The 27431-nt window shown below is 37.1% G+C and overlaps 1 protein-coding gene across 1 annotated transcript; it reads left to right on the top strand.

Annotated features, from left to right (window-relative positions):
* Window positions 1-214: 214 nt before the first annotated feature.
* On the top strand, window positions 215-27133 carry NOC3L (NOC3 like DNA replication regulator). Its single transcript, XM_061162216.1, has 21 exons — window positions 215-337; window positions 1503-1710; window positions 4492-4624; window positions 5517-5674; window positions 6286-6339; window positions 7670-7800; window positions 8847-9008; window positions 9375-9468; window positions 11204-11379; window positions 11786-11914; window positions 16017-16148; window positions 17817-17897; window positions 18222-18322; window positions 21271-21343; window positions 21429-21492; window positions 21579-21650; window positions 21988-22169; window positions 23424-23552; window positions 24183-24280; window positions 26226-26310; window positions 26640-27133. The coding sequence occupies exons 1-21, from the start codon at window positions 329-331 to the stop codon at window positions 26766-26768; spliced, it is 2400 nt and encodes a 799-aa protein (XP_061018199.1). The 5' UTR covers window positions 215-328; the 3' UTR covers window positions 26769-27133.
* Window positions 27134-27431: the final 298 nt, after the last annotated feature.

The raw sequence follows: 27431 nt of genomic DNA, 5'->3' as shown, positions 1-27431 counted from the left end.
AAGAACTGCAAGGAAATTGGGCAGGAGTCAGATTCAGAGACCCTGTAGAGTGACCACTGATTACCCACCTTTGGTGATTCACGGTGCGTGCGCGGCCATGCGCGTGCACGCCTGGGCGCCGTCTGCCCAGGGCCGCGAGAGGGCGCACGACAGCCCTGTCTACGGAAGTCCCGCCCCCATTTCCGGCGGCGGAGGATGGGGAGGGGCTAGTGGCAGTTTCCGGCTGGCTCAGTGTTGCTGATTTCCCACGTGTGTTGCTGGTTCGGGATTCCTGGATTACCGCTGTCCGGGTGAATTTGTCCAGCCGGGGTACCCTGCACACTGAAGGATGAAGGCCGTGAGTGTCCTCAGAAGCCCGGTCCCCGCGGCTTAGGACCCTTTTGGGTCACAGAGTCGCTGCCGTTGTATGTCGGGCGGCGGCGGTGGCCTAGATTAGGGACTCCCTCCTGGCTCTCCGCGTTGTCAGCTTCCTCTCAGACCTGGCTCCTTCTTTTTCACCCACTGTGCACTCTTGGCTTCAGCGGGCCGCAGTGACACTAACACGAAGTCTTGAGTTCGAGTTCATAAGATGTCAGACTTGAAGAGTTCTTCAAGACCATCTTTTGAACCCGTTATTTTACAGATGAGAAACGGTCCTGCTTCCAATAAGTTTATGAGTCTTGGGACCGTTTTTTTTTTTTTTTTTTCCTCCTAAAGGTAAGGATATAGAAAAGCAAATTGTAATCCACATCCGAGTTCAGCTTTGTTTTCCTCACTTTGTCTTGATCTCTTTAAGCTGTAGCTTCATCAGTAATATGAGGATAACAGCAATCACTACTTCTAGGCTGTTGGCGGTAATATGTTAGAGCACTTTGTAAACAGTTAAGCGATATGTAAATGTCACTTGTTATTGCTAAAGACAGCCAATATTTTAATCTTAGTATGCCAAACCACGAGTGTTAAATTAGCCTCGAATAACCATTTACCAGTAACTCAGTGGTTTTTCACATTTTTTTTTAGTCTCAGACCCTTTTGAGCAGCTGTGGATTCTGGTCACGGGAAGAACCTCCCGTTGAATAACTCCTGATCTAGTGCTGTTCTGTAGGATTAATGCCATAGTGTGGTTTTAGCTCTTATATGCAAGACCCGTGACTGTGAGACATTAAAATTGTGGAATTGGTCTAATGAAATTTTATAATCAATTCTTTTTAACCTGATTTTAAAAATAACATATTCATGTGTATTATCAAGTGTGAAACAGATCACCAGTCCAGGTTGGATGCATGAGACAAGTGCTCAGGGCTAGTGCACTGGGATGACCCAGAGGGATGGGATGGAGAGGGAGGTGGGAGGGGGGTTCAGGATGGGGAATACATGTAAATCCATGGCTGATTCATGTCAATGTATGGCAAAAACCACTACAATATTGTAAAGTAATTAGCTTCCAACTAATAAAAAATAAAGGAAAAAAAAATAACTTATTTTTCTGGGTATTCAGTGACCCTTCTGTTGTTGTTTTCTAGAGAAGAAATAAAAAACAGGTTCCAAGCTTTCGGAAGTTGTTGAAAACTAGTAAAGTCAAACTTGAAAACAAGCTAAAAAACAAACAGTTTAAACAACAAAGCACTCTCAAGAAGTACCGTAAAGAGCAGAGGAAACTAAGGCAAGCTGTAAAAGATGCCGTGTCTAAGAAACCCGTTCCATTGGAGGACCCAAAGGAAAAACGACCAGGTAACTGTGAAAACATTCCTGTGTTCCAGTTTCTATTGATTTGTTCTAAAATATTCTTCATGCAATAACTTTGCTTTTTAGCCATCACTCCTAGAGAAGGATCATAGTCCTATGTATTTCAGTCACTATGAGAAAACATTTTAATGCAGTATTCACGGTGAAAGAGACCCAGCCTCTGCTTTTAGTTTGTTTAGAAAGCAGATCTGAAGATTTTCAGTGCATACTTGGGAAAACAAACTCAGAATAACCATGTAAATAACTTTTGGGCATTCCAGTGCTGCCACTTTCCCATTTCACTGGCAGTTAGCTAAGAAAAGAGTTGCTTTTCTCTGCTGCATTCTTTACAGCGTTGCCAAGTATCACTTAGTCTTCTAAACTCTGGCTTTCTTTTCACTTGGAATGAAATTGAGCTGTAATCGTCAAGGTTATTCTTTTGTCAACCTGTTCAAAAACTCCCAAGTACTCAAAACAGTTAAGGAATATGATCATTCTGACTCAGACCTGTTTTGCTACAGCAGAAGTGGTACTTTCAGGGTATTAATATTTGACTATATCTGACTTTTCTTTCTTCCTGTGCACATCTCATTCTCTTACAGTGACCTATTTAATTTGATCCATTGGCAACTGTGCTATTGTGATGTATAAAAGGGCATGGGACTGGAAGTCAGGATACCTGAGCTTTTCTCTTAATTTTGTTTCTTATTAGTGGTGTGGCCTTAGTCTGTCACTTAATCTCTAGGTACTTCATTTATTTAAAAAAAAAAAAAAGGCCTTGTTTGAGTTAGATATTTTTAATATCTATCTAAATTTCAGAAGAATTTAAAAAGCATGATTGTTAGGTATTATATTTTAAAAATAAAAACAAAAAATGTCTTTCTTCTTACATGTTGAGCATATAAATTAAGTCTCTTAGGGAGTTGGGTATAGGTAATGTTCAAGTGGAAGACCTGGGTTAGAGACAATAGTTTTGCAAATTATTACTATATAGATGGTAATCAAAGCCTTTGACTTGAGTAAAATCACCATGGAGACTGTGTAACATGAAAATAAGAGAACCCAGAAAATAATTTTAAGAAATGCCAGCATTTAAGAAGTGAATAGAGAAACCTGTAATGTGGTTTGAGGTGGAGCCAGAGAATTAGGAAGAAAACTTAAATTGTATATGTCTTAGAAATTGAAAGAAACATGTTTCAAGAAAGAAAGAAACTTTTTTAATGTTCTAACATGAAATAGTCTATAAGATGAATTTTAATTTTAAAAAGCAAGATGAAAAGTAGTGTATATTGGAGCTTCCACCCACTTGAAATTATAGGTTATCACCACCTGTAAGATGGGCTTACACCAGTTGAGTAAAAAGGAGAAAAATATGTATGTACACATAAACTCAAATGTGAACTATCACAATAAGAATTAAAAGAAAAAAGCAATAGACTTTCCTTTGACCCAGAGATCTCACTGCTAGGAATGTATCCTACGATTATTTGAAAATATTTTCCAAGAGCATATATGCCCAAGCATGTTCATTGCAACACTGTTCACTTCAGTTCAGTCGCTCAGTTGTGTCTAACTCTTTGCAACCCCATGAACCACAGCACGCCAGGCCTCTCTGTCCATCACCAACTCCCGGAGTTTACCCAAACTCATGTCCGTTGTGTTGGGGATGCCATCTAACCATCTCATCCTCTGTCTTCCCCTTCTCCTCCTGCCTTCAATCTTTCCCACCATCAGGGTCTTTTCAAATGAGTCAGCTCTTCACATCAGGTGGCCAAAATATTGGAGTTTCAGCTTCAACATCAGTCCTTCCAATGAATACCCAGGACTGATTTCCTTTAGGATGGACTGGTTGGATCTCCTTGCAGTCCAAGGGACTCTCAAGAGTCTTTTCCAACACCACAGTTCAAAGGCATCAATTCTTTGGCACTCAGCTTTCTTTATAGTCCAACTCTCACATCCATACATAACTACTGGAAAAACCATAGCCTTGACTAGATGGGCCTTTGTTGACAAAGTAATGTCTCTGCTTTTTAATATGCTATCTAGGTTGGTCATAACTTTCCTTCCAAGGAGTAAGCGTCTTTTAGTTCCTCATTGCTGCAGTCACCATCTGCAGTGATTTTGGAGCCCCCAAAAAAAGTCAGCCACTGTTTCCACTGTTTCCCCATCTATTTGCCATGAAGTGATGGGACTGGATGCCATGATCTTAGTTTTCTGAATGTTGAGCTTTAAGCCAACTTTTTCACTCTCCCCTTTCGCTTTCACCAGGAGGCTCTTTAGTTCTTCACTTTCTGTCATAAGGGTGGTGTCATCTCCATATCTGAGATTATTGATATTTCTCCCGGCAATCTTGATTACAGCTTGTGCTTCCTCCAGCCCAGCGTTTCTCATGATGTACTCTGCATATAAGTCAAATAAGCAGGGTGACAATATACAGCCTTGACGTACTCCTTTTCCTATTTGGAAGCAGTCTGTTGTTCCATGTCCAGTTCTAACTGTTGCTTCCTGCCCTGCATACAGTGTTAATTTATGGCAATTATTATGGCGTATATGGCAATTATTATGGTTAATTATGGCAAAAATATGGAGACTATAAGGGGCTTTCTTTATAGGACACCCAAGGACAGCAAAGAATTGTCCTGCCCAGCATGTCAGTAAAGCTCACGTTTAGAAACATTGGGGTAAGGTGGTTGAAAAACATAAGCTTTTCCTATTGTAGACACAAAAACACAGGGTTCTATGTCTCTAATACTAATTCCTGATTTTTTTTGTTGTTTGTTGGAACAGGTAAAAGGATTGAGAGGGAAGAGGGAGAAGAGGAGGAAGCCCTTCCTTTAGATATGATGGATGAAGATGACTTACAGTTAATGAAAGATTTAGGACAAAGAGCATCTTTTCTAACGAGAGACATTTCTTCCAGGTAATATTTCTTTTAGATTATAGTCATTCACATCCTTTCAATGTTAAAAACTTGGTTCTGAATTTTACTCAGGTGGTTAGTGCAAGATGCTGCTCATCTCTGAACACTGGAGTTTGTAAACTGTAAACCCTATTCTGTAAACCTTATTCTATATATTTTGTAAATAAAATTAGTTCATAAAAAAAAAAGCTGATTTTATTTAGTATATATCTTTATTTCTTTTGAGTCTGAATAGTGAAGCAGAGTGAATGGGTGAAGTATGCTTTCCTCTGTTTGAGGCAAAACAGTCCCGGGTTCCTTATGGCCGTGTTACCCGTGTCTCAGTTGCTGTTATCCTGTTATGCTTAGTTGCTCAGTTGTGTCTGACTCTTTGTGACCCCATAGACCACAGCCTGCCAAGCTCCTCTGTCCATAGAATTTTCCAGGCAAGATTACTGGAATAGGTTGCCATTTCCTATTCCATGTTACCATATCAGGTAGGTATTATTCTGTTTCACAGAAAGGAAACTGTTTTCCCATAGTCACAAATAATGGATCTGAAATTTAAACTTAGGTGAAGTCCAAAGTCCATGCTATGTTCTGAAGGTTTTGGGAAAAGTGAAACCTTTGGCACGATGTCCACATTGGCTGTGTGGAATATTCTTCAAAAAAAAAAATCTGTAACTTCACCTCTGTTTTGCTGCTAAAGGGAAAACTAAATGTAAACCGTAGTTTTATGGCTTTATATGGTAGGCCATACGATTCATTTACTATACAAATGCCTCTTATGTTCCTGATCTAAGTGCTAATATCTTTATGCCAATTGAATTTGATTAGTGATTTATTTTTATGTACTTTTAAAATAATAAGTCTCTGAGTTCTTTTTTAAATATATTAAAATTTTTTCTTGCAGTGAGCCTGTTCACGTCAAGAAACGGAAGCATGAGAGTGTTATAGATAAATATGAAAAAATACCAAGAACTCTGCATACTGCGCCAGAGAAGGAACTGATTCACTTACTTCCTATCAAAGATAAAAGTGGTATAATCCCACAGACCAGAGAGAAACCAGGTGAATCTGCTCAGCCTGTGTATTAGGTTAAAATTTTGGTCCCTTACTAATATCACGTTCAAAATTTTCTCATTCAAAATTTGTTTTATTTTGACTTTTACTCATATCTACAAAACAGGGTAGCTACAGTTAGTCATAGAGCAAAGTTGACCATTCTGGCTGGAAATACAAATGATTATCTCTTAATTCAGTATGCCCATTGTACTATGAGTACTGCTGAAGCTGCAAGGTTAAGGTGATTCTTTTCAGAGTATTTCATTTTTTTGTTTCTAAAATTAGAAACATACTAGTCATCCTTTTTTAGCCTTTTTTTTTCCCCCATACATGTATTTTTGTGAAATAAAACACAAAAGTCTGGGAATCAAAGATGTGAAATTATATGGGTTATAAAAAAAAAAAAAAAATCCGCCTGTAAAGCTACCATCTGGGCAAGAAAGAAATACTGCCAGCACTCAGAAACATCCCTTCTGCTCCCCTTAATCACTAATTGCTCCCTCTGAATAAAAGTAACTGTTTTCCTGAGTTTTTTGGTAATCACTTCCCTGGTTTTCCTTGTGGTTTTACAACTTACATATATTATAACATTTTTAATATGCATATTTTCTGTATAGTTATTGACAGTAACCAAGACGAAGAGGATCAAGAGGAGATGGAACCTGAGGAAGGTAATGGGATGCATCTTTCTAGTTAGTAAATTGTTAATTGAGAATTACATTTTTTTTTTTACTTAATAGTGAATTAGTTTTAGATGTAATCTGGAATGTGCATTTTGGAGTACTGGTCATTTCAAGGTCATTTTGAACTTTTTCCCACACTTTGAAAATCTTACCTTGTGTAATTTGATTGATTGTTGCCTTTCCTATGGAAGATTTTATGCAGTTATGTTTGTGATGTCTAGGCATGCGTGGAGAGTCTGATAAATCATTACTATTTTGAATTCTTTTTAATCATAATGTAAGGACCTGCCTACAAATAACTATTAACTTTGTAGCCTAAAGGATAAAAATGACTCTGGTACAAAATTATTTTGGCTCTTTCTTAGAGAAGTTATACTTTATGTATGTCTGTTTAACATAACTGAATGTGGGTTCTAATAGTTGGACCAGTTCCAATCACAGTTAAACTGAAAGAACATACTTTATTGTTTGAAGCTATATTGGTTTGGAATTTGTGATAAAACAAGCTAGTTAAATTTTACTTTGTCTTAGCAAACCTTATTAGTGTAAATGAGATTACAGGGCAACTGTTTTAACTGTTTTTGGTCATTCCTCATAGGCTTATACCAGATACGCTTGTGTGTTTGTTAAATCTAGTTCCATGTAAATTTCTTAAGGTAGATGTATTTTGCATAGAGCTGAAAACAGAGGAGCCTGTTTTGTACTTTTTCAAAACTAAATCAGATTGTTCTTTCTCTTAATTTGTATGAATTATTGTGGATTTATTAGCATAGTGGGCTTCCCTTATAGCTCAGTGGCATGGAACCTCTACCAATGCAGGAAACATTAAGTTTGATCCCTGGGTCAGAAAAATCCTCTGGAGAAGGGAATGGCTACCCACTCCAGTATTCTTGCCTGGGAAATCCCACAGACAGAGGGGCCTGGTGGACTACAGTCCATGGGGTCACAAAGAGTCGGATGGACTTGACTTAGTGACAAAACAACAGCAACAGTTAGCATAGTACTTATGAATAAGAACTCTTAATCGGACTACCTGGATTTAAATCCCATTTCTGCCAGATATCCGAGCTTAGGCAAGTTACTTTCTCTTTGCCTCAGTTTATCTACAAAATGAGGCTAATGACAGTAGTATTTGGCTCAAGTGATTAGTGAGAGATTTATATGTATTAATAGTAATCTTGGCCCATAGCAAGTACTTGGTAAAAGTTAGCTATCATTATGGTTGTTTGTTACTACAAGAAAATTATTTTAATCATTAAGATTCTTGGATTCTTGTAAATAAAAAAATGTTTAAGAGGTGAAACCTAATCTGTTTCAGAGATAATTGAGAAGCCCATTAAGGAGCTGACATTAGAAGAACATTTAATTGAGAGGAAGAAGAAACTGCAGGAGAGGAAAATGCATATTGCAGCCTTGGCATCTGCCATATTATCAGATCCAGAAAGTAATGTAAGTATAATTAATTTCCTTAGGATCTTCATATTATGTGGTGTGATAGTCTGATCTTTTAAGATTTTCTTCCTAGCTGTAAGCACACACGGAGAGGAAGGGCATTAACATGATGGTAGTAACTGAGTTAAAATAAGAGTACATAGAACCTTAGCCTAATCCAAATCTGAACTTTGTTTCTTCTGTGATCTTAGAAAAGTTGCTTGAAAGTTCTGAGTCTTATTTTCTTCATCTCTAAATGAAGATATTGGACTATACTTGATTGATGTATGTAACAATGTGTCTCAGAAAGTGTTTTTAGGGAAATAAGACACACCTGGTTTAAGAAAACTCAATGCCATTTGTGGCAATATGGATGGATCTAGAGATTAGCAGACTGAGTAAATAAAGTCAGACAGAGAAAGACAAATAACATATGGTATCACTTATGTGTAGAATCTCAATAAATGATACAAATGACCTTATTTTAAAAGCAGAAAGAGACTCACAGTCATAGAAAACAAATTTACAGTTACCAAAGGGGAAAGGGATGGGGGAGGATAAATTAGGAATTTGGGATTCAGATATAGATCAGTAACAAAGAACTACTGTATAGCAGAGGGAACTATATTCATTATTTTGTAATAACCTGTAATGGAAAAGAATCTGAAAAAGAATACATATGTATCTGTATGTGTATACCTGAATCACTCTGCTGTACACATGAATCATTGTAAATCAACTATATTTCAGTTTTTAAAAAGGTAGCATCATAAAAAAAAATAGCATCATTAAAAAAAGAAAACTCAAAAAAAGAGTTTCTAAAAATAGGTAGATTAATAAATAAGTATATTTTTTCTAACTGCTTTTTTAACAAAAATTTGATGCACTTAGAACTTTAGTGATTTATGTGTTGTTAATGTGAGCAGTGTCTGGAGTTGTATGTGGCTGGACTAGACTGTGAGCCATGGTGAGAATTCCACTTATCGTGCCAGATGTGTGGTGGTTTTCTTTTGTTCATAATTATCTTGCCATTTCTCTAGCCTTATATGTTGTTTCTTTAACAGATTAAAAAATTGAAAGAATTACGTTCTATGCTGATGGAACAGGATCCTGATGTGGCTGTCACTGTTCGAAAGCTGGTGATAGTTTCTTTGATGGAGTTATTTAAAGACATTACTCCTTCATATAAAATACGACCCCTAACAGAGGCAGAAAAATCCACCAAGGTAATGCTGGATATAAGTACTACACAAAATAAGCTGAAAACTTTGCTTTGCTAGAGACAGGAGAAGGGCTTCCCTGATAGCTCAGTAGTAAAGAATCTGCCCACAGTGCAAGAGATGTGGATTCAATTCCTGGGTCAAGAAGGTCCCCTGGAGGAGGAAATGGCAACTCCCTCCAGTATTCTTGCTGGAAAACCCCATGGACAGAGAACCCTGGCGGGCTACAGTCCATAGGATCACAAAGAGTCAGACATGAGCAACTGAGCATGCAGAGGTGGGAGAAATAGTGGGGGTACTCATATTTTGCGCTAATTTAAAAATGGATTTTAATATTTTGATTTAAGAAAATGGTCTTTTTGGTCTTTTTAGATCCGCAAAGAAACCCAGAAATTAAGAGAATTTGAAGAAGGCCTGGTTAGCCAATACAAATTTTATTTGGAAAACCTGGAGCAAATGATCAAAGGTATATTAAAGTATCCTAAGAGTGTGTAGTGCACTGAGCTCTCAGGAAGGTGAATTCTGTATTCTGTCCTGTGTGTTGAGTCAGTTTAGTGTATGATCAGGAACAGAGTCTACAGTCAGACTTCTGAGTTCAAGTTCTGGTTCACCTCTTAGGACCTGTGATGGGCAAAGGACAGCCTCTCTGTGCTGCAGTTTTTCTGTCTATAAAATGGGAGTAAGAATAGTTAAAGTACTATGCTTTAGTAGTATTTTGATGCTTTTCTTTAATAGGAACAACCCAATCTCAAGATTGTTGTGAGGAGTGAACTAATTTATAGGTATAAAGTAGGGTTATAGTGCTTGTACGAGATACTGTGCCTCATCAGCTGTCAGTATTAGCATTGCTGTAGTCCTGTACCTAGTAAATAGTTATATGTTTCTTGAATTTATGAATGGTTAGAATTTATTCTACTGTTGTTTATTTGGAAGGAGTAGGAAGAGAAAGATATCTTTCTCGGGGGAGAAAGATAATGTGAGTGGATGTAAGGAGTGCCTCGAAAATGGACTTAACATTTTCAGGATGATAAACTTGTTTGTCAAACGCTGTTTGCTTTCTCTTCGTTCAGAGGAAAAAGGGCATAGGGATCATTCTGACATGAATGGGGAAGAGATTTCTTGCCAAGGCAAGGAGCTTTCACCGGACTCAGTTGGGCTCCTTTACTCAGTGCTGGGTCTAAGGATCCAGCTGCCATCTGGATGGCACCCAGATGCCATCTCAGCAGCAACAGAGCTGAATCTTTTGGCCCAGTAAGGACATGGAGTGGGGTCGGTGGTGTGGATATTGCTTCTGTGCTCTGTCATCCCAGCTGGAACCTGCGTACTAGCATTTATTTATCTATCATAATGTCTTCAAGATTCTTCCCTGTTGTAGCATGTGTCAGTATCTTCCTCCCTTTTTAAGGCTGAATAATATCCCATTGTATGTACACACTGCATTTTGTTTATCCATTCATCCATCCATTATGAAGTCTTGTCAGTTTTAAGTAAATAGAAAATATTGTTCTTAATTATGGTGAATGCAGTCTGTTTGAGGAAAAATCACATTTATGAGAAGCAAGTTCAAAACAAAGGCACTTGGGGAATTCCCTGGTGGTCCAGTGGTTAGGAATCTATGCTTCCTCTGCAGGGGGCATGGATTCGATTCCTGGTAGGGGAACTAAGTTGCTGTATGCTTCGTGGCACAGCCAAAAAATTAATTAATTAATTAAAATGTAAAAAGTCACTGTCTTTCTCATCTTTGGCTGTGTATGATGAAGAGAGAGGTGTTGAACCTACTTTAGAAAAAAAATCGGCATATTTTCATATGCTCATATTCAAGATACTGTGTTACAGTACATTACAGAGTATGTGTGTAGATATTTCTAGAAAAGAGGTACTGTGAATCATCAGTTATTTTGAAGAAGTTAAACCTCTTCTGGACCTCTTGGGTAAAGATACCACAATGAGCATTAGCACTAAGCCTGGGGAAATGATGTAAGATCCAAGATTCTTATCATTGTGGGGAGAGTCAGATGATGAATGATGGTAGGTAAGTGCTAGTGATAATATTTGTACTTGTGTCTTAAGTGTAGACAACTCATATTTAAGAATTCAGATGGCATGTTGATTTTTCATATGATTGCCTATTAGTGTAAAAGAAACTAATTAATTGAAATTTTAACCAGTGAGTAAAGTAACCCCAGTTATCTTTTGATTAGACTGGAAGCAAAGGAAGCTGAAGAAAAGTAATGTAGTTTCCTTAAAGGCCTACAAGGGACTGGCAGAGGTGGCTGTGAAGAGCCTGTGTGAGCTGCTGGTGGCCCTGCCTCATTTCAACTTTCACAACAACATCATTGTATTGATTGTCCCTCTCATGAATGACATGTCAAAATCGGTGGGTTGCTTTTGCTGCTTTTGCTTTTCCTTAACAGAAAATCCAAGACTATGTGATTATTTTTTTCCCTCTCTCTCAAAATTCTTTTGGAGCTCTTATTTATTGCTAAAATGGGGTCCATTAAATACTGTCTCTTCAAGAAAATTGTTTGAAAATAAGTTTGTCGCAGCGATTCTGAGTAGCAACTGGTTTTACCCTCTAGGGAACATCAGGCTTGTGTCTGCACACATTTGATTTTCACAACTGTGGTGGTGGGAGGAGGGGATTGTTGACGCTAGATCAAAGGTCAGAGAGGCTTCTAAACACCATATAGGACGGGCCCCCACAACAAAGAATCACCTGGCCCAAAATGTCAGTACCGCTGAAGTTGAGAAACACTGGTTTATTGTAACATTTTATTTTTCAGATATCTGAAATGTGTTGTGAAGCAGTAAAGAAACTATTTAAACAAGATAAATTAGGCCAAGCTTCCCTGGGTGTAATTAAAGTGATATCTGGTTTTGTGAAGGGCAGAAATTATGAAGTTCGGCCAGAGGTAAGCCTTTCTTTTCTCACCTCGCATTGTGTTTGGTTTTAAAGTACAAAGTTAATTTTCAGTTGTTATGAAGCATTTGTTTTTTGTAGAAGTGTGTCAACTATAAAGTGAAAGTACTCCCCCAAAGTAACCATTCATAACAATTTGGCATGTATCCTTCTATCACAGACATTTATGTATACAGATAGAGACATGCTGTGTTTATATGTTTTTAAAAAATGGGTTTATACAATGGAAACTATTCTGGAGTTTTTATGGATTGTGGATTTATGTAAAGGGCTATTCCATTCTTTTGAATGTTTGCCTTAGTATTCCGTTATGTGAATACGTAGTCCCTACTTGAAGGACGGCTGAGTTGTTTCTAAATTTTTGCTATTACAGTCAGCATAGAAAAGAACATCCTGGTCACGTTATTTTTTCACACTTGTGTGAATAATCTGTGAGTTAAACTTCTTAAGTGTCGATTCTGTGTCCCAACAGTATACACATTTAAATATTTGAGAGATAAAGCCAAATTGTCTTCCAAAAACATTTGAACACTTGTGTTCCCACCAGTGATAGGAGTGTCATTTCCCTACAACCTACCCAATGTTGAGTATTTTCACTCTTTAATCTTTGTTAGTCTGTTGGGTAAAAAAGTTGTATATTAATAGATTGTTTATTTTGTTTACACATTTTTCTCAGTAACGTTTTGCTTCCTTTCATACATTTATTAGTCATTTGAATATTTTACCTGTTTGTATTGTTTGCCAGTTGTTTTTTCTCAGGTATTTGTCTTTCTTAATGATATGTTAATTTTTAAAATACTCATTTATTTTAATAAAAGTTATGTACTAGGCACTATTCTAGGTCCTAGGGATAAAGTAGTGAACAACAGAAACAAAAGGTCTGTGTTTGTTGAGCTTACATAGTAAGCATATTAAATCTTTGTTATATAAATTGCAAATATTTACTTGTTGCTTTTAATCTTGTGCTCTTTTTGCTTCATAGAAGTTTTGCATTTTAATTATTTTATGGAATTGATTTTTTTTGTATTCAAGAATATGAAGTATCTTACCTTTATGTTCTTAAATGAAGTTTTATAGTTTTCTTCTTTTGGGCCTTAGATATTTTTGTTAATTTTTTACTGTTTTATTTTATAACTTTGAAGTCTTCCTTTGTCATCAAACCCTTTACATCACCCGAAGCTGATCATTTTAGCTGAACTGCTAAAATTACAAATATTGGGCTTAAATATTACTCAAAATTTTAGAGTAAGCAGATAATAGAGCTTGAACACAAATGTGATGTGATGTGAGGAAATACTTTTATCGATGCTAGAATATAAACTGCTTTCTTTACTTTCTTGGTATTTGTTTGTTTTGTATGTTTACAATTTTTACAGTGGTTTTTTTTTTAAGGTGTACGATGTGATGATTTAATGTATGTATACATTGTGAAATGATTACTACAGTCAGGTTAGCACATCTGTTACCTCTCATAATTGCCTTTTTTAGTGTGGTGAGAATACTTAAGATCTATTCTCTTAGGAAATTGCAAGTGTATGATGGAATATTATTAACGGTAGTCCCCATGCTGTACATTTGATATCCAGAACTTACTCACCTCATAACTGAAAGTTTGTATCCTTTGACCAGTTTCCTCATTTCCTTCACCCTCTGGCAACCACCATTCTACTCTGGTTCTGTGTATACCTTGCGATCATACAGTATTGGTCTTTCTGTGTCTGGCTTATTTCTCTTGGCATAATGTCCTCCAGGCTCATCCATGTTATCACAAATGACAGAATCTTTTTAATGGCTGAATAATATTCCTTTGTATTGTATGTATTCACCACATTTGCTTTATTCATTCATCTGTCCAGCAGACATGTCGATCGTTTCCATATCTTGCCTTTTGTGAACAGTGCTGCAGTGAACATGGGTGTGCAGGTATCTCTTTGAGATACTGATTTCATTTCTTTTGGATATATACCCAGAAGAGGGATTGCTGGATCATATGATAATTGTATTTTTCAGTTTCTTGAGGAGGCTCCATACTGTTCCATAATGGCTGTATCAGTTGACATTCCCACTGACAGTGTACTAGACTTTGCTTTTCTTTCTAACTGCACTGTGTGCAAGCTTGAGCGCTTAGTTGCTCAGTCGTGTCTGACTTCTTTGCAACCCTATGGACTGTATCCTGCCAGGGTCCTCTGTCCATGGGATTCTCCAGGCAAGAATACTGGAGTGGGTTGCCATTCCCCTCTCCAGGGGAGTTTTCCCGACCCAGGAATCAAACCCAGATCTCCTGCATTGCAGGTGGATTCTTTACCGGCTGAGCCACCATAACCATTCTAACAGATGTGAGGTGGTATTTCACTGCCGTATTTATTTTCATTTCCATGATGATTAGTGCTGTTGAGCATCTTTTGATTTGTCTGTTGGTCATTTGTTGTTCGTCTTCTTTGGAAAACATGTATTTAGGTTCTTTGTTCTTTTTTAAGTCTGGTTATTTGTTTTTTTTCTGTGAGTTGACTTCCTTATTATTTTGGATATTACCCCTTGCAGATACATGATTTGCAAATATTTTCTCCCGTTCAGCAGGTTGCCATTGCGTCTTGTCAGTGGTCTCCTTTGCGCGTGAAAGGTTTGCAGTTTAACATAGTCTCACTCGTTTGCTTTGCTTTTGTTGCCTGTGCTTTTGGTGTCGTATCTGAAAAATTAATGTTCAGACCAGTGTCAAGGAGCTTTGCCCCTGCATTTTCTCTTATAGGGGTTTTATGGTTTGGGTTCTTACAGTTAAGTCTTTATGAATCCATTTTGAATTCATGTTTATGCCTGGTGAGATAAGGGTCCAGTCTCACAGCTCTGTGTGTGGATATCCAGTTTTCCCAGCACCAGTTGTTGCGGAGACTGTCCTTCTCCTGCTGTGCTTTCCTGGTTCCTTTACCAAAGATAAGTGAGGGACCGTGTGCTGCTTTCTTTGATTTGGAGTTATTTATTTGGGGAGGGAGCTTCCCTGATGGCTCAGCAGGTCAACAGTCTGCCTGCAGTGCAGGAGACACAGGAGCCACTGGTTCGATCCCTGGGTTGGGAAGATACCCTGGGGATATTTTAGGAGCGTACAGAATACCTAAAAATACTAACATCTTCTGATGCCTAGAATGACTTAAGGTGCAGTATTTATGCTTTTCATTCTTCCTGGTTTCCATTCCACACTTTAAATGAAATTCTCAACTTTGTTCAAAATGTACATATAGGAACTTCAAAATAATATAAACCTGTAGTTCTCCCCTTCCCCCTGCAACACACACACACACACACAGAATGAGGCTGTAACTGCAGGTCAGTAGAGTGGTTTCTTCCCCAGAAAATGTAGGATTTTAAGCCCCTTTGTCTTTGTGTTTGGATGGCCACTGTAGTACACAATACATCAATTTCTGAATTAGTTTCTGATTTTTTTTTTTTTTTAATGACTTAAGGCAGTAGTACACATGGACCCCGGACCAGCATCAGCTGGGCCCCTATTACAGACCTGCTGAATCATAGACTTTGGGGATGGGGTCTAGCTGCTTGTGTTTTCACAAGCCCTCTGAGTGAGTGTGATATCTGGTCAAGCTGGAGAACCACTAGCTTAAAGAAATTATTTTAAAATGAATAATGTTAGTCGTCATATTATTTTTTTATTGAGAAAAAAAGATTAGAACTGTTAACTGCAGAATTGAATCTGATTTGGGAAATGAAAGCTGGTTTAGAAATATCTAAAATATCCTCACCTCCCATGCTGGTCCAACCTTTTCTGGCCTGTCTGCTCTTGTCCTGTCTACCAGTGCCACATTGTGTTCTCTTCTTCTTATTTTCATTGCAAAGTAATATTATGTGTATTTAGACAAATGCTAGTGTCCAATCATGGACGAAAATTACTGAATATGTTTAACAAAAAGCTAATAGAACTTTGTATAAAATGTGATAAAAGATGTTGCAAAGTTTTTTTGTTTTTTGGATTTTTTTTTTTTTTAGCTTGAAGAAAGGAAATAACATTGTTTAATGCTTATTCTGTGTAAAGTATTTGAGAGCAATATAAATGTTAAGCTGTGTATTTGTGTTTTCTTCAATAACAGATGTTAAGAACATTCTTGTGCCTAAGAATCAAAGAAGTAGAAGTAAAAAAAGATACGGAGGATATTAATAAACCAAAAAAGTTCATGACTTTTAAGGAAAAGAGAAAAACTCTATCAAGAATGCAGAGAAAGGTTTGATTGATTTCCTTTTTGGTTTTAATTGATTTTAGAGTAAAATCATAGGCATAGGTGAAAATCATAGTTAAATCATAAATATAAATATTTTAAAATCTGATATTTAGAGGATTTTATTTTCCCCAGTTATTGCAAAGAAATGTTTTATGAAATCAACTTTAACTGACAATTCATTAGCAAAGAGAGCAACAGGTGAAGAGGTTTTCTTGCCATGTTGTCTTTTATCCTTTGACTTTTTCTTGCCATGCTGGCTTTTAAGGTCGTCTTAGATTCGTTGTGGTAACACAGATTCCTTCCTTAAAATAAAGGGTGTATTCCTGTGAAGTTGGCAACAAAATAGGTTTTAATTGAATTTTGTTTTTCTATTGCTTTGAATTTGAAACCCAGGTTGAAATTCCAGACTTTTATTTATTTGCTATGGAATTTTGTAAACTTTTTTTTTTTTTTTTTTAGTATTTTGAGAAATAGAACTAATAATAGCACTGCCTTGCAGGGGTCACTGTGCAGTTTAAATAGAATAACATAGGACAACAACTTAACGGAGTGTACAGCACTGAGTGTACTATATAAACGTTAGTTAGCACCACCACCATCGTCATTATGATCTCTTCTCAAAACATTTCTGAACAGTTTATTAGGTTATCCAAATGGGTTATTAAGAACAAAATAAAAAGTAATTTCCAGGAACATCCATCTGTGAATGGGTCTAATAATTTTTTAAAACAAGACAGAAATATCAGAAGGAGGGGACACATGTATACCTATGGCTGATTCTTGTTGATGTTTGACAGAAAACAACAGAATTCTGTAAAGCAATTATACCTCAATTAAAAAATAAATTTTTTTTAAAAGAAATATCAAAATAGACTTAGTGATTGTTAACAAATGAAGGTTAATATTTAAATTATTTATACTACACTCTCCTAATGTAGGTTGGACATGCCTGTTAGGAACAGCATGTATGTGCCTACAGTGGGGAATCAGAGATTCTTAGCAGATCTTCAACAACTTCATGTGAGGGAAGGAAACTATTCCTCAGTCAGTCCTCTGTATCTCAGGCAGTGTGGCAACCATTGTTTACTGCTCTTAACAGCAGGAGGGAGTGGGAAAAAATTGTTTTTTTGTTGAATTTCTGAATGTATAGTTTTATGCATTGTATGTAAATAAGTTTGGGAAGTATTGTTGATGACTGGTTTCCACGTTATACATGATTTCACAATAAGAATTCTTTCTGGGCTGAGCGTGTCCTTTTTTTTCTTTTTGAAAGAATTTAAGTTGTAGAAAATTTAAGTTACAGAGAGTAGCAATAGAATTTAAGTTACAGAGAGTAGTATAACATATCCCATGTATTTACTGTTCTGAAGAGCAAGTATTAATACACTTCAGTTTTTTTTCTTGAAAAGAAAGAAAACACTGGTGATGGAGTTGGAGTCCCTTTGTTCCTCTCTCCAATCCCTTTCTTCTGCCTTCCTTCTTGGAGGCAGCCACTGTCATAAATTTGGTTTGTATATGTTTTTTATCCATGATTTTCTCTTTTTGCTTGTATTTGTATCTGTAGACAGTCTATGGTATTGTTGTATGTGTTTCATAATACTGACATATAATGCGTCTCTGAAACTAGCTTCTTCACTCAGTGGTACACCCTTTTTTAAAATCTATTTTCAGTGGAAGAAAGCAGAAGAGAAATTAGAGAGAGAACTTCGGGAGGCAGAAGCTTCAGAGAGTACCGAGAAAAAACTTAAACTGGTAGGCAGTTTCACACATTCTCTTATGCTTTTAAAACTGTTGTTAAGTGATCTTAACTAGAGACTTTCTGTTTCAACTTATGGTTATATGATTTTGGTTTACTTCATGGGGCTTGGGTGTATGATATGCAGGAAATGTTAATCTGAGTGATGATGGTAGTTTTAGGAAATAACAGTATGTGTATCTTCATTCTGTTTTGTTGAAACTCTTAAGGTTGAATAGCGATGGAGGGATGGGAAAAGACTGAGCTTTCAAAAGTGATAGTTTTGGTAACTTGGGAGAAAGTATACTAGGTTATACTGAAGTCATTTTGTCTGTTCTCAGCACACGGAGACTTTGAACATCGTGTTTGTAACCTACTTCAGAATACTGAAGAAGGCCCAGAGGTCACCCCTCTTGCCAGCAGTTTTGGAAGGTCTTGCCAAGTAAGGGCTGTGTAGGTTGAAATCTTTTAAATTCTTTCTAAATAAATAAGACTGAAGTAATCATGAATTTTAAACAGGGTTCACTAATGATTACCTCGTGTCCTCAGTTCTCATTCCTTTTCTATTTGTTACCAGCCTTTCCTTGAAACTGTTCGTAACACTACATATTTTTTGGTTTTCTCATCTCAAACCTTTAATTTTTTTAATATCCTTCACTAACTCTTTCCTCCTGCTTACTCAGTTCTCACTTTCCCTAAGATTGATCCCTTAGTTCTGGTTTCCTTCTGCTCTGTAGTCAGTTTTCAGTCTTGTATAATCTGTTCCTCTTAAGATAGGTCTTTTTGTATTTTTCTGTGAACCCTGATGAACCTGTTGGGGGATGTGAGCCAGAGTTATGGTTGTCATGATGGTTTTCTACAATTGAGATATTGTCCCATAGAACAGTGCTATCTAATAGAAATATGGTGTGAACTACATATGTAATTTAAAATTTTCTTTTAACCACATTGAAAAGGAAAAAGAAACAGTGAAATCAATTTAAGTATATTTTGCTGAATTTATTTTATCTAAAATATTATTTTGACATGTTCAGTTCAGTCGCTCAATCGTGTCCAACTCTTTGCAACCCCATGAATCACAGCACGCCAGGCCTCTCTGTCCACCACCAACTCCCGGAATTTACTCAGACTCATGTCCATCGAGTCGGTGATGCCATCCAGCCATCTCATCCTCTGTCATCCCCTTCTCCTCCTGCCCCCAATCCCACCCAGCATCAGGGTCTTTTCAAATGAGTCAACTCTTCGCATGAGGTGGCCAAAGTACTGGAGTTTCAGCTTCAGCATCAGTCCTTCCAATGAACACCCAGGACTGATCTCCTTTAGGATGGACTGGTTGGATTTCCTTGCAATCCAAGGGACTCTCAAGAGTCTTCTCCAACACCACAGTTCAAAAGCATCAATTTTTCAGCGCTCAGCTTTCTTCACAGTCCAACTCTCACATCCATACATGACCACTGGTAAAACCATAGCCTTGACTAGGCAGACCTTTGTTGGCAAAGTAATGTCTCTGCTTTTTAATATGCTATCTAGGTTGGTCCTAACTTTCCTTCCAAGGAGTAAGCGTCTTTTAATTTCATGGCTGCAATCACCATCTGCAGTGATTTTGGAGCCCAAAAAATAAAGTCTGACACTGTTTCCACTGTCTCCCCATCTATTTCCCATGAAGTGATGGGACCAAATGTCATGATCTTAGTTTTCTGAATGTTGAGCTTTAAGGCAACTTTTTCACTCTCCTCTTTCACTTTCATCAAGAGGCTTTTTAGTTCATCTTCACTTTCTGCCATAAGGGTGAGTGTTAAACATTAATGAGATATTTGACTTTCCTTTTTTCATAATGTATCTTCGGGAAGTGGTATATATTTTACATTGTAGCACATCATCTCAGTTTGGACAAGCTGCATTTCAAATGCCTGATGGCCAGTGGCTACCATTGTTTGGCAGCCCAGCTTTAGAGATAGTACTAATGTCTGAAAGATAGAGAAAAGGCAGATTCGGTTCAATATAGAAGAAATTACTTCCTAATGACTAGAGCTGTTTGGTGATGAAATGGTTTGCCTCATAAGATAGTGTGGTTCTTGTCATTGAAAGAGAGGTTAGTGAGAGATTCAGAGAGAAGGTATTATTACATTAAGGAGGACCTGTTTGTTTTTTCAGTGACCAATTTCTTTATTTAAACAAATTCTTAATAGTCATTTATTAATACAAATTCAAATAATGCAGTTAAAAATTAAAAGATCATAAGTTCCCTTCTTTCCTATTTAGTCAGTTCAGTTCAGTCGCTCAGTTGTGTCCGACTCTTTGCAACCGCATGAGTCGCAGCACGTCAGGCCTCCCTGTCCATCACCAACTCCCGGAGATTACTCAAACTCATGTAAATCTGCCTACCTATCTTCTTTCGTATAGATTGAATCTTTCACACAAATGTATACTGTTCTGTAACTTTTCTCTTTTTGATAAACTGTTATTCTGTGTATCCTTCCTTGTTAGTACATACAGACCCACTTTTAAGTTCATGATGCTCCATTTTATGGATATATAATACTTTATTTGATCAGTCCCCAGTGCTACACTGGAAATAGCTTCAATGTACTTGTGTGCATATATTGCTAGGTGGAAGAGTATGTTCATTTTAAATTTTGATAATTATTGCTGTATTACTTCTCCAAAAAGTTGTACCAGTGCACAGGGAATCTGTGACCTCTAAGGTCTTTCCTTCTAATATTTACTTTGTGTCAAAGGCTCTTGCACTAATACTGAAGAGATATCCTGACTTGAACTACTTCAGTGCCTAACATTTTATAGTGTACAGAGTGCTATGACATTTAGTAGCTCACATGATTCTTTAACTCTATTGAGTGATCTCAGTCATTTCTAGAAATAAAAGGCCAGAATTTAGGATTATGTAGGTAATTAATTGGAGAGCCTGAGCAGGGCACTAGGTCCAGCATTTATTTTTTTTAAGCTTTCCGAGGGTCTGTTTTCTTATTAGTAGCAAAATCTTTCCTCTCTTCCTTCTTCTGCCCTGTTTCCCTAGAAGCTGTAACTGATGACTCCTTTGTTACTTAGAACATTGCTTGGGCACTTAAGTCAGCTTGTCTCAGAGAAGTAGTTTGCTCTCAGCACCTTCTTTCTCTGAGCAGGAGTATTTTTGAAATATATTTAATTTGTTTAGTGCCTCATATCCTCCTGCTGAGTACAGTGTCTAGTTGTGGATGAATTGTCCAAGAGGCCAGTATGAATTAATGAAAAATATAATCACTATCATCTCTAGCATAGCTAACATTTTGAAACAAGTAATATTAAAAACACGGTTTTAAAGTCAAGTTTAATTTTTAAGTTCTCTGTATCTATTTTTACATTACCTTTTAACCAAATTTTGTTTGATTCTAGGTTTGCTCACCTTATAAATGTGGAGTTTTTTGATGATTTATTAGTAGTTCTACATTCTCTCATTGAGTCTGGTGTAAGTACCTCTACTAATGAATTACTTTTTAAGATATAAATTGTAGTTATTCTTAATATCCTTTTTTTGTCTTTGTCTTTTGAAGGACTTAAGCTATCAAGAAAGTCTTCACTGTGTCCAGACTGCTTTTCATATTCTTTCTGGGCAAGGTAAGATAGTTTCTTGACCAAGTTCTGTTTATCTTCGCCTGTGAAGGCTGTAACATACCTAATTGATATTTGTTGTGATTTCAAAGGTGATGTTCTGAATATTGATCCAATGAAATTCTATACTCATCTTTACAAAACACTGTTCAAATTACATGCAGGTATGTATGTTTTAGATAATGTGTCTTTAATAAATCTTTATCTTTTAAGATTATGTTGTGACTGCAGTTCTAGTCAATGAGAATTGAGAAATAGGAGCTAGTGTATAAAATGCTGGCCTGCCAGTGCCACACATCTGTATTTCAGAAAACTTTTGGAATTGACTGGAGATGAATTCCAACTCAGAGCAATATATGGGCAGGGTAGCACTGCTTCATCAATTAGGGAAATGATGTGGGACAGGCACGACAGGTTCATCTGGGATTTTTCGAGTTCAGTGAAGTTGCTTAGTGAAAAAGGGATGAGACCAGCCCTGAAGGGTCTTATCTGCTGTTTTAGGTGCTACGAATGAAGGTGTTGAGACCGTCCTCCAGTGTCTTGATGTCATGCTGACTAAACGCAGAAAGCAAGTTTCTCAACAGCGGGCCCTTGCCTTCATTAAGCGCCTTTGTACCCTTGCTCTTCACGTGCTTCCAAATTCGAGCATTGGCATTTTAGCAACTAACAGAATATTAATGCATGTAAGTAGGGTGCAAACAAATAGAGCATAGTTCTTGCTATGTAACAGTGGTATTTTGTTTGATGTATGTCTTTTCCCCCATTTACATTATTATTTTAATTATAAAAGTAATTCATATTTGTGATAAGATTAGGTAATAAAAGAAGTACATAAAATTATGAAAAGAAAACATTCCACCCCTACTGACACTCTTCAGAAATAACCGTTTTTACCAGTTGGTGCGTATCCATCCAGAAGACTTTAAAAAATTCATATGTAAATGTTTACGCTAAATACACACAAGTAGTAATCACTCGGTCATGTCCAACTCTTTGCGACCCTATGGACTGTAGCCCACCAGGCTCCTTTCCATGGGGTTCTCCATGCAAAAATACTGGAGTGGATTGCCATTCCCTTCTCCAGGGGATCTTCACGACACAGGGATTGAACCCCGGTCTCCTGCATTGCAGGCAGATTCTTTACCATTTGAACTATAGGGAAGTCCTAAACACACACAAACAACAGAATTTTTTTTCTTTTATCGGAGAGGGGATTATGATATACATCTCTGCTCTACAACTTTTCTTTTTAACACTTACTGATGGCGAACACATTTTTGTGTCAGTACAAATACAGCTACTTTGTCTAGTTAATGACTGCTGGTTTAACATGGTTCTTACTGTGTGAAAGCACTGTTACAATGCTTTGCAAAAATTAATTCACTTAATTTTCATAGCAGCTCTGAAGTAGCTACTATTTTTCTCATTTATAGATAGGAAAAACTGAGGTCCAGAGAAAGAAACTTGCCTAAACTGACACTTCTAGCAAGTGGCAGAGTTGAAATTAAAATTTAAGCAATCTGGCTTTTACACTTTGCATTTTCCTTTTGATGGACATAAGTTGTTTGCTTCTTTGCTATTATAAATGATGCTATAGTGAATATTCTTATATGTGTATCTAATGTAATTATTTCTCTAAAAAAGATTCCTAAAAGTGGGGTTGCTGAGTGAAAGAATATCTGTTTTCTTTTGCAAGATGAAATGAATTATTTTCAAAGCAAGCTAAGAAATATTCTTTTGCAATTTTTGTTCTGTTATGGGACAAACTTAAATTGCAGAAATTAAAACTAGGTATAAAGTACATGTACTTGTATCTCTTATGTAACTATAGAACCAAATTATGTTTAAATGGAAGTAAAAGTACAGAATCCAATAGCATCCTTAAAATTAATAATATTGCTTTAATTAGTCCTTCTTTTAATGGGACATTTTTGCAGACTTTCCCTAAAACAGACCTGTTGCTTGACAATGAATCTCAGGGAAGTGGGGTTTTCCTTCCTGAGCTGGATGAACCCGAGTACTGCAACGCTCAGAACACCGCTCTTTGGGAACTGCATGCACTGCGGGTAAGAGTCCCCCCCAGCCCTTTCCTTTTTGTGAAAAATATTTTTCAGTTTTTGCCCAAGTAGTTATAATTGCCAGAGAACTTAATGTATTTTGTTTTGGGACTGCGTTTCCTACGATTCCTGTCTTAATAGTCCATATCTCACTTTGCTCTTGCTATTAAGATGCTGAGATGCATTTTCTAAGGAAGCAGAAAGTGGTGACAGTGTATTGTAGGGTGAGATTTCCTGAAATCTTTCCCTGACACTATTCAAAATAGAAGATTCGTTATCAGGAATATTTGTATTGGGTCCTATCCAGGGAGACTTTCAGAAGCCTGCCAGTTTCAAGAGGGTTTCACCTATGTTGTGACCCTATAGTGTGAATAGTAGCACTCGAGTGGAAATACATTTCAGGAAACCTGTTGTAAACTAACTTTTTTACTCTGAAAGAGAAATTGCCTTTTGCTTTTCCTTTTCATACTGTAAAAGCAACTTGTGAGCAAATATACTGTTTTTTTCTGTGGGTAGGTGGTTCTAATGAATTAGATATGCATTTGTGGTTTTTAGAAAAAGTGGTGTTTATTAAACTGTGGCTCGTGTCTTATAAAATACTGACCTGCACAAAATGTGGTTGTCCCCTTTCCCCTTCAGCGACATTACCATCCTATAGTGCAGAAGTTCGCTGTTCACCTCATTGCCGGAGCCCCTTCGGAAGGCTCGGAAGCGCTCAAACCAGAATTGAGCCGAAGGTAGTATGTAGCATTGCCTTATCCTAGAACTGCAGATTTCAGCTAATAGCTGTTTTGACTATGACAAATCTGTTTTTTACAAAGTAATAGATTTCAAAATGGAAAGTGGCAATTGGTCATCTGGATTTGGTCCACTTCATATTCTTGAGTTATTCCAAGGAGAAAACATTGCTGACTGAGATTTGGTTTGTTTTGCATAATTACTTTTTTTTTTTAGTTATAGAAAGTTTCACACATACAGATAAGTAGAAAGAATAGTGAATCCCCAGGTGCTTATTATTTAGGTTCAATGTGTAATAAGATGATGCCATATTTGCTTTATGTGAAAATCCCTGAGTCTAACCAGACTCCCTTTTCCCCTCCCCTCTGAATGGTTCTGCTAGGACCAGAAGGGGAGAAGTGAGGAGGCAGAGAGAAGAAGTGCTTTGAGCCCTGCCATCAAGAAGGCAGCACTTTCTCTTCTTAGCCCTCACAACTATCTTTTTGTGCCCCCTGACCAGTCAGAATCTGGACTGGCACTTACAGTGTTCATCTTACACTCTTTCAGATGGGGAAAAGGGGGTCCTCCTAAAAGAAGTTTCTTTACCCACAACTTTTTATTCTGTAAAATTTCAAAAAGTACAAAGAAGTTGAAACAGTAGTAATTAATCTTTTTCTCCCCCCCACCCCCACACAAGATCAATTAGGAAATACTTCATTCTACAGAAGACACCTTTGTGATAGTTCCACCATTCAGAATTAATATTGTGCCTTAGATTTTTCCCCTTCCATTACAGCCCCATTGGTTTCTTTATTATTATTGTTATTTTTTTTTTTGGTTTCTTTAATCAGAGACCACAGACAGGTGGCCTGAAGACAAGATTTTCTGGCCTCTTCAATGTTTGAACAGAAGTCTGATTCGTTGCTAAATTGTCAAATTTGGGAGAATTCATCCAAAAATCACATTTCCAGCTTCTCTGGAAATACTGGGAGAGATGACAAAACAGATCTGTATTTTTACATCATAATAGTCAGCTACCCACCTCTCTTAATGAGGTATAAATTGTAATTTCCTATAAACCCTTTTCATTCTGGGTAGGATAGAGATAACCTTTGCCCTTCTTCAGTCTCAGATCATTAAGGACTCATTTACATGCAAGGGTATGGACATTTATTCTGTCCTGATTGGCCCCTGCTTGCTTCCAATCCAAGCAAACAACTGAAGAATGCTGTTGGAAATCCGTGGAAGATAACCCCATGCCTTGTGTTCTCATGACTAACATATTGTTCACGTAACTGATTGAGTTGGGATTTGATCACATTAAATTTGAGGTCTTTTGCTCAGCCTTTTTGTTCAGGCTTCTATTTATCAGTGTATACCAGACCTATCTGAGGTGGATTTAGTTGGATAACGAAATTATAACATAGGGATTTAGGACTTGTTTTGTATGTGTGTTTTGCTGGTTTTCAAAGAAAACAAAAGCACTCATTAGAAAATATGTGTATCCTTAAGTTCATCACAGCATTATTTACAATAGCCAAGATATGGAAGCAACCTAAATGCCCATCAATAAATGAATGGATAAGGAAAATGAGGTATTTATGACTGGAATGTTACTCAGCCATGAAAAAAAGTATTAAAGCTTGCCCTTTGCAACAACATGGATGGGCATAGAAGGTATTATGCTAGGTGAAATAAGTCAGAGAAGGACAAATACTATATGATTTCACTCTCAGAATAAATGAACCAACAAAACAAAAACAGTCATGGATACAGAGAACAGTGAGGTGGTGCCAGAAAGGAGGGGGTTAGAAGGAGGAGAGAAATAGGTGAGGGAGATTAAGAAGTATACATTGAGTACAAATTATTTTCTCTGGGTACGATCTAATTCTTTGGGTACAATCTAACTTTTCAGGTTATACACATGGGTTGGTGTCTTTACATTTCTTATGTTTGTTATAATAGATCTGCTGCAGAACTTTTTGAGGCTTATAGCATGGCAGCAATGACCTTCAATCCTCCTGTTGAATCTTCAAACTCCAAAAGGAAGGTATGTGATAGTTTTCATTATTTTTTTAAAAGATGAAATAAAAACTAAATGTCTCTTAGTAGCTGATTTCAACTTGCTAAATTGTTTTCTAGGTTTTTTTTTTTTTTTTTCATGTTTAGGAGTTGATGGTAGGGTGAATTTCTGGGATTGGAATCCTATGGAGATAGGAGACTCTTTTATTCAGTGTAGACTAGCTGACACATCCAAGATCTGACACAGCCCCTGTCATCGTTATGTTTCACATGTTGGTTTGATGTCAGCTGTTGCCATTTTTAACTTTGCTTACAGCATAAGCAGACTTTTAACTCATACTTCTAATATTTTTTCAGGATAAAGTTTTACAAGGGGATTCATTTTTGAATGAAGAGTTAAGTCAACTGATCAAAAGACATTGCAGACAAGTTGCTACTCAGTTGCCTCTGGATTTTACCAAATGTTTGGAAACATCACTACGGTAGTAGAAGAATGAGGAGTCTCTGGACTTCATGTATATTTGTGTGTTTGTGCAGGTGCACATAAAGATAGATTGTTAATTTAGGACTTTCTCTTGAGGAGAAAGACTTATCTTTTGCGTGGCACAGGGTTCTGCCCCAATCCTAAAAATAAGCACAGGAAAATCAAGACTATGAGATTGCTTTTTACCAGTCAATTACTCTTTATAACCAAATAAATCTATTTTTATTGTACCACCATGACGGAAGTGAGAAACAGTCTAAATTTGAGTGTATATATTTTTATGAAAATTTTTGAGAAAAGGAAAAATAGCTTGCAATTGGATACCAAGTTCTTTGGCTCTTACTGGACAATAAACTTCAAGAAGTAACCTAATTTGGTATATGGGGGAAAAAATGAGTGCTCATCATGGTTGCTTTCGCAGAAAGTTTGAGTGTGATTCTAGTCTGTTGGAAGTCCTTCATATTTTCTGACATGCTCTGGAGGGTGAAAGGGGAAAAATCCCTTCCAGGTGGAAAAAAACAAGTCTGAGACTTTACCATTCTGTCTTAAGGATAAAAGGTATCCAGTGAGGGTCTTTTGGGCTTTCCAGGTGGCACTAGTGGTACAGACCGCACCTGCCAGTGCAAGAGATGTGAGAGATGCGGTTTTGATCCCTGGGTCAGAAG

The sequence above is a fragment of the Dama dama genome, chromosome 15 (assembly GCF_033118175.1).
Source record: "Dama dama isolate Ldn47 chromosome 15, ASM3311817v1, whole genome shotgun sequence".
NCBI classification, from domain to species: domain Eukaryota; kingdom Metazoa; phylum Chordata; class Mammalia; order Artiodactyla; family Cervidae; genus Dama; species Dama dama.
The sequence above is the reverse complement of the archived record's forward strand: the minus strand, read 5'-3'. Positions and strand labels throughout refer to the sequence as shown.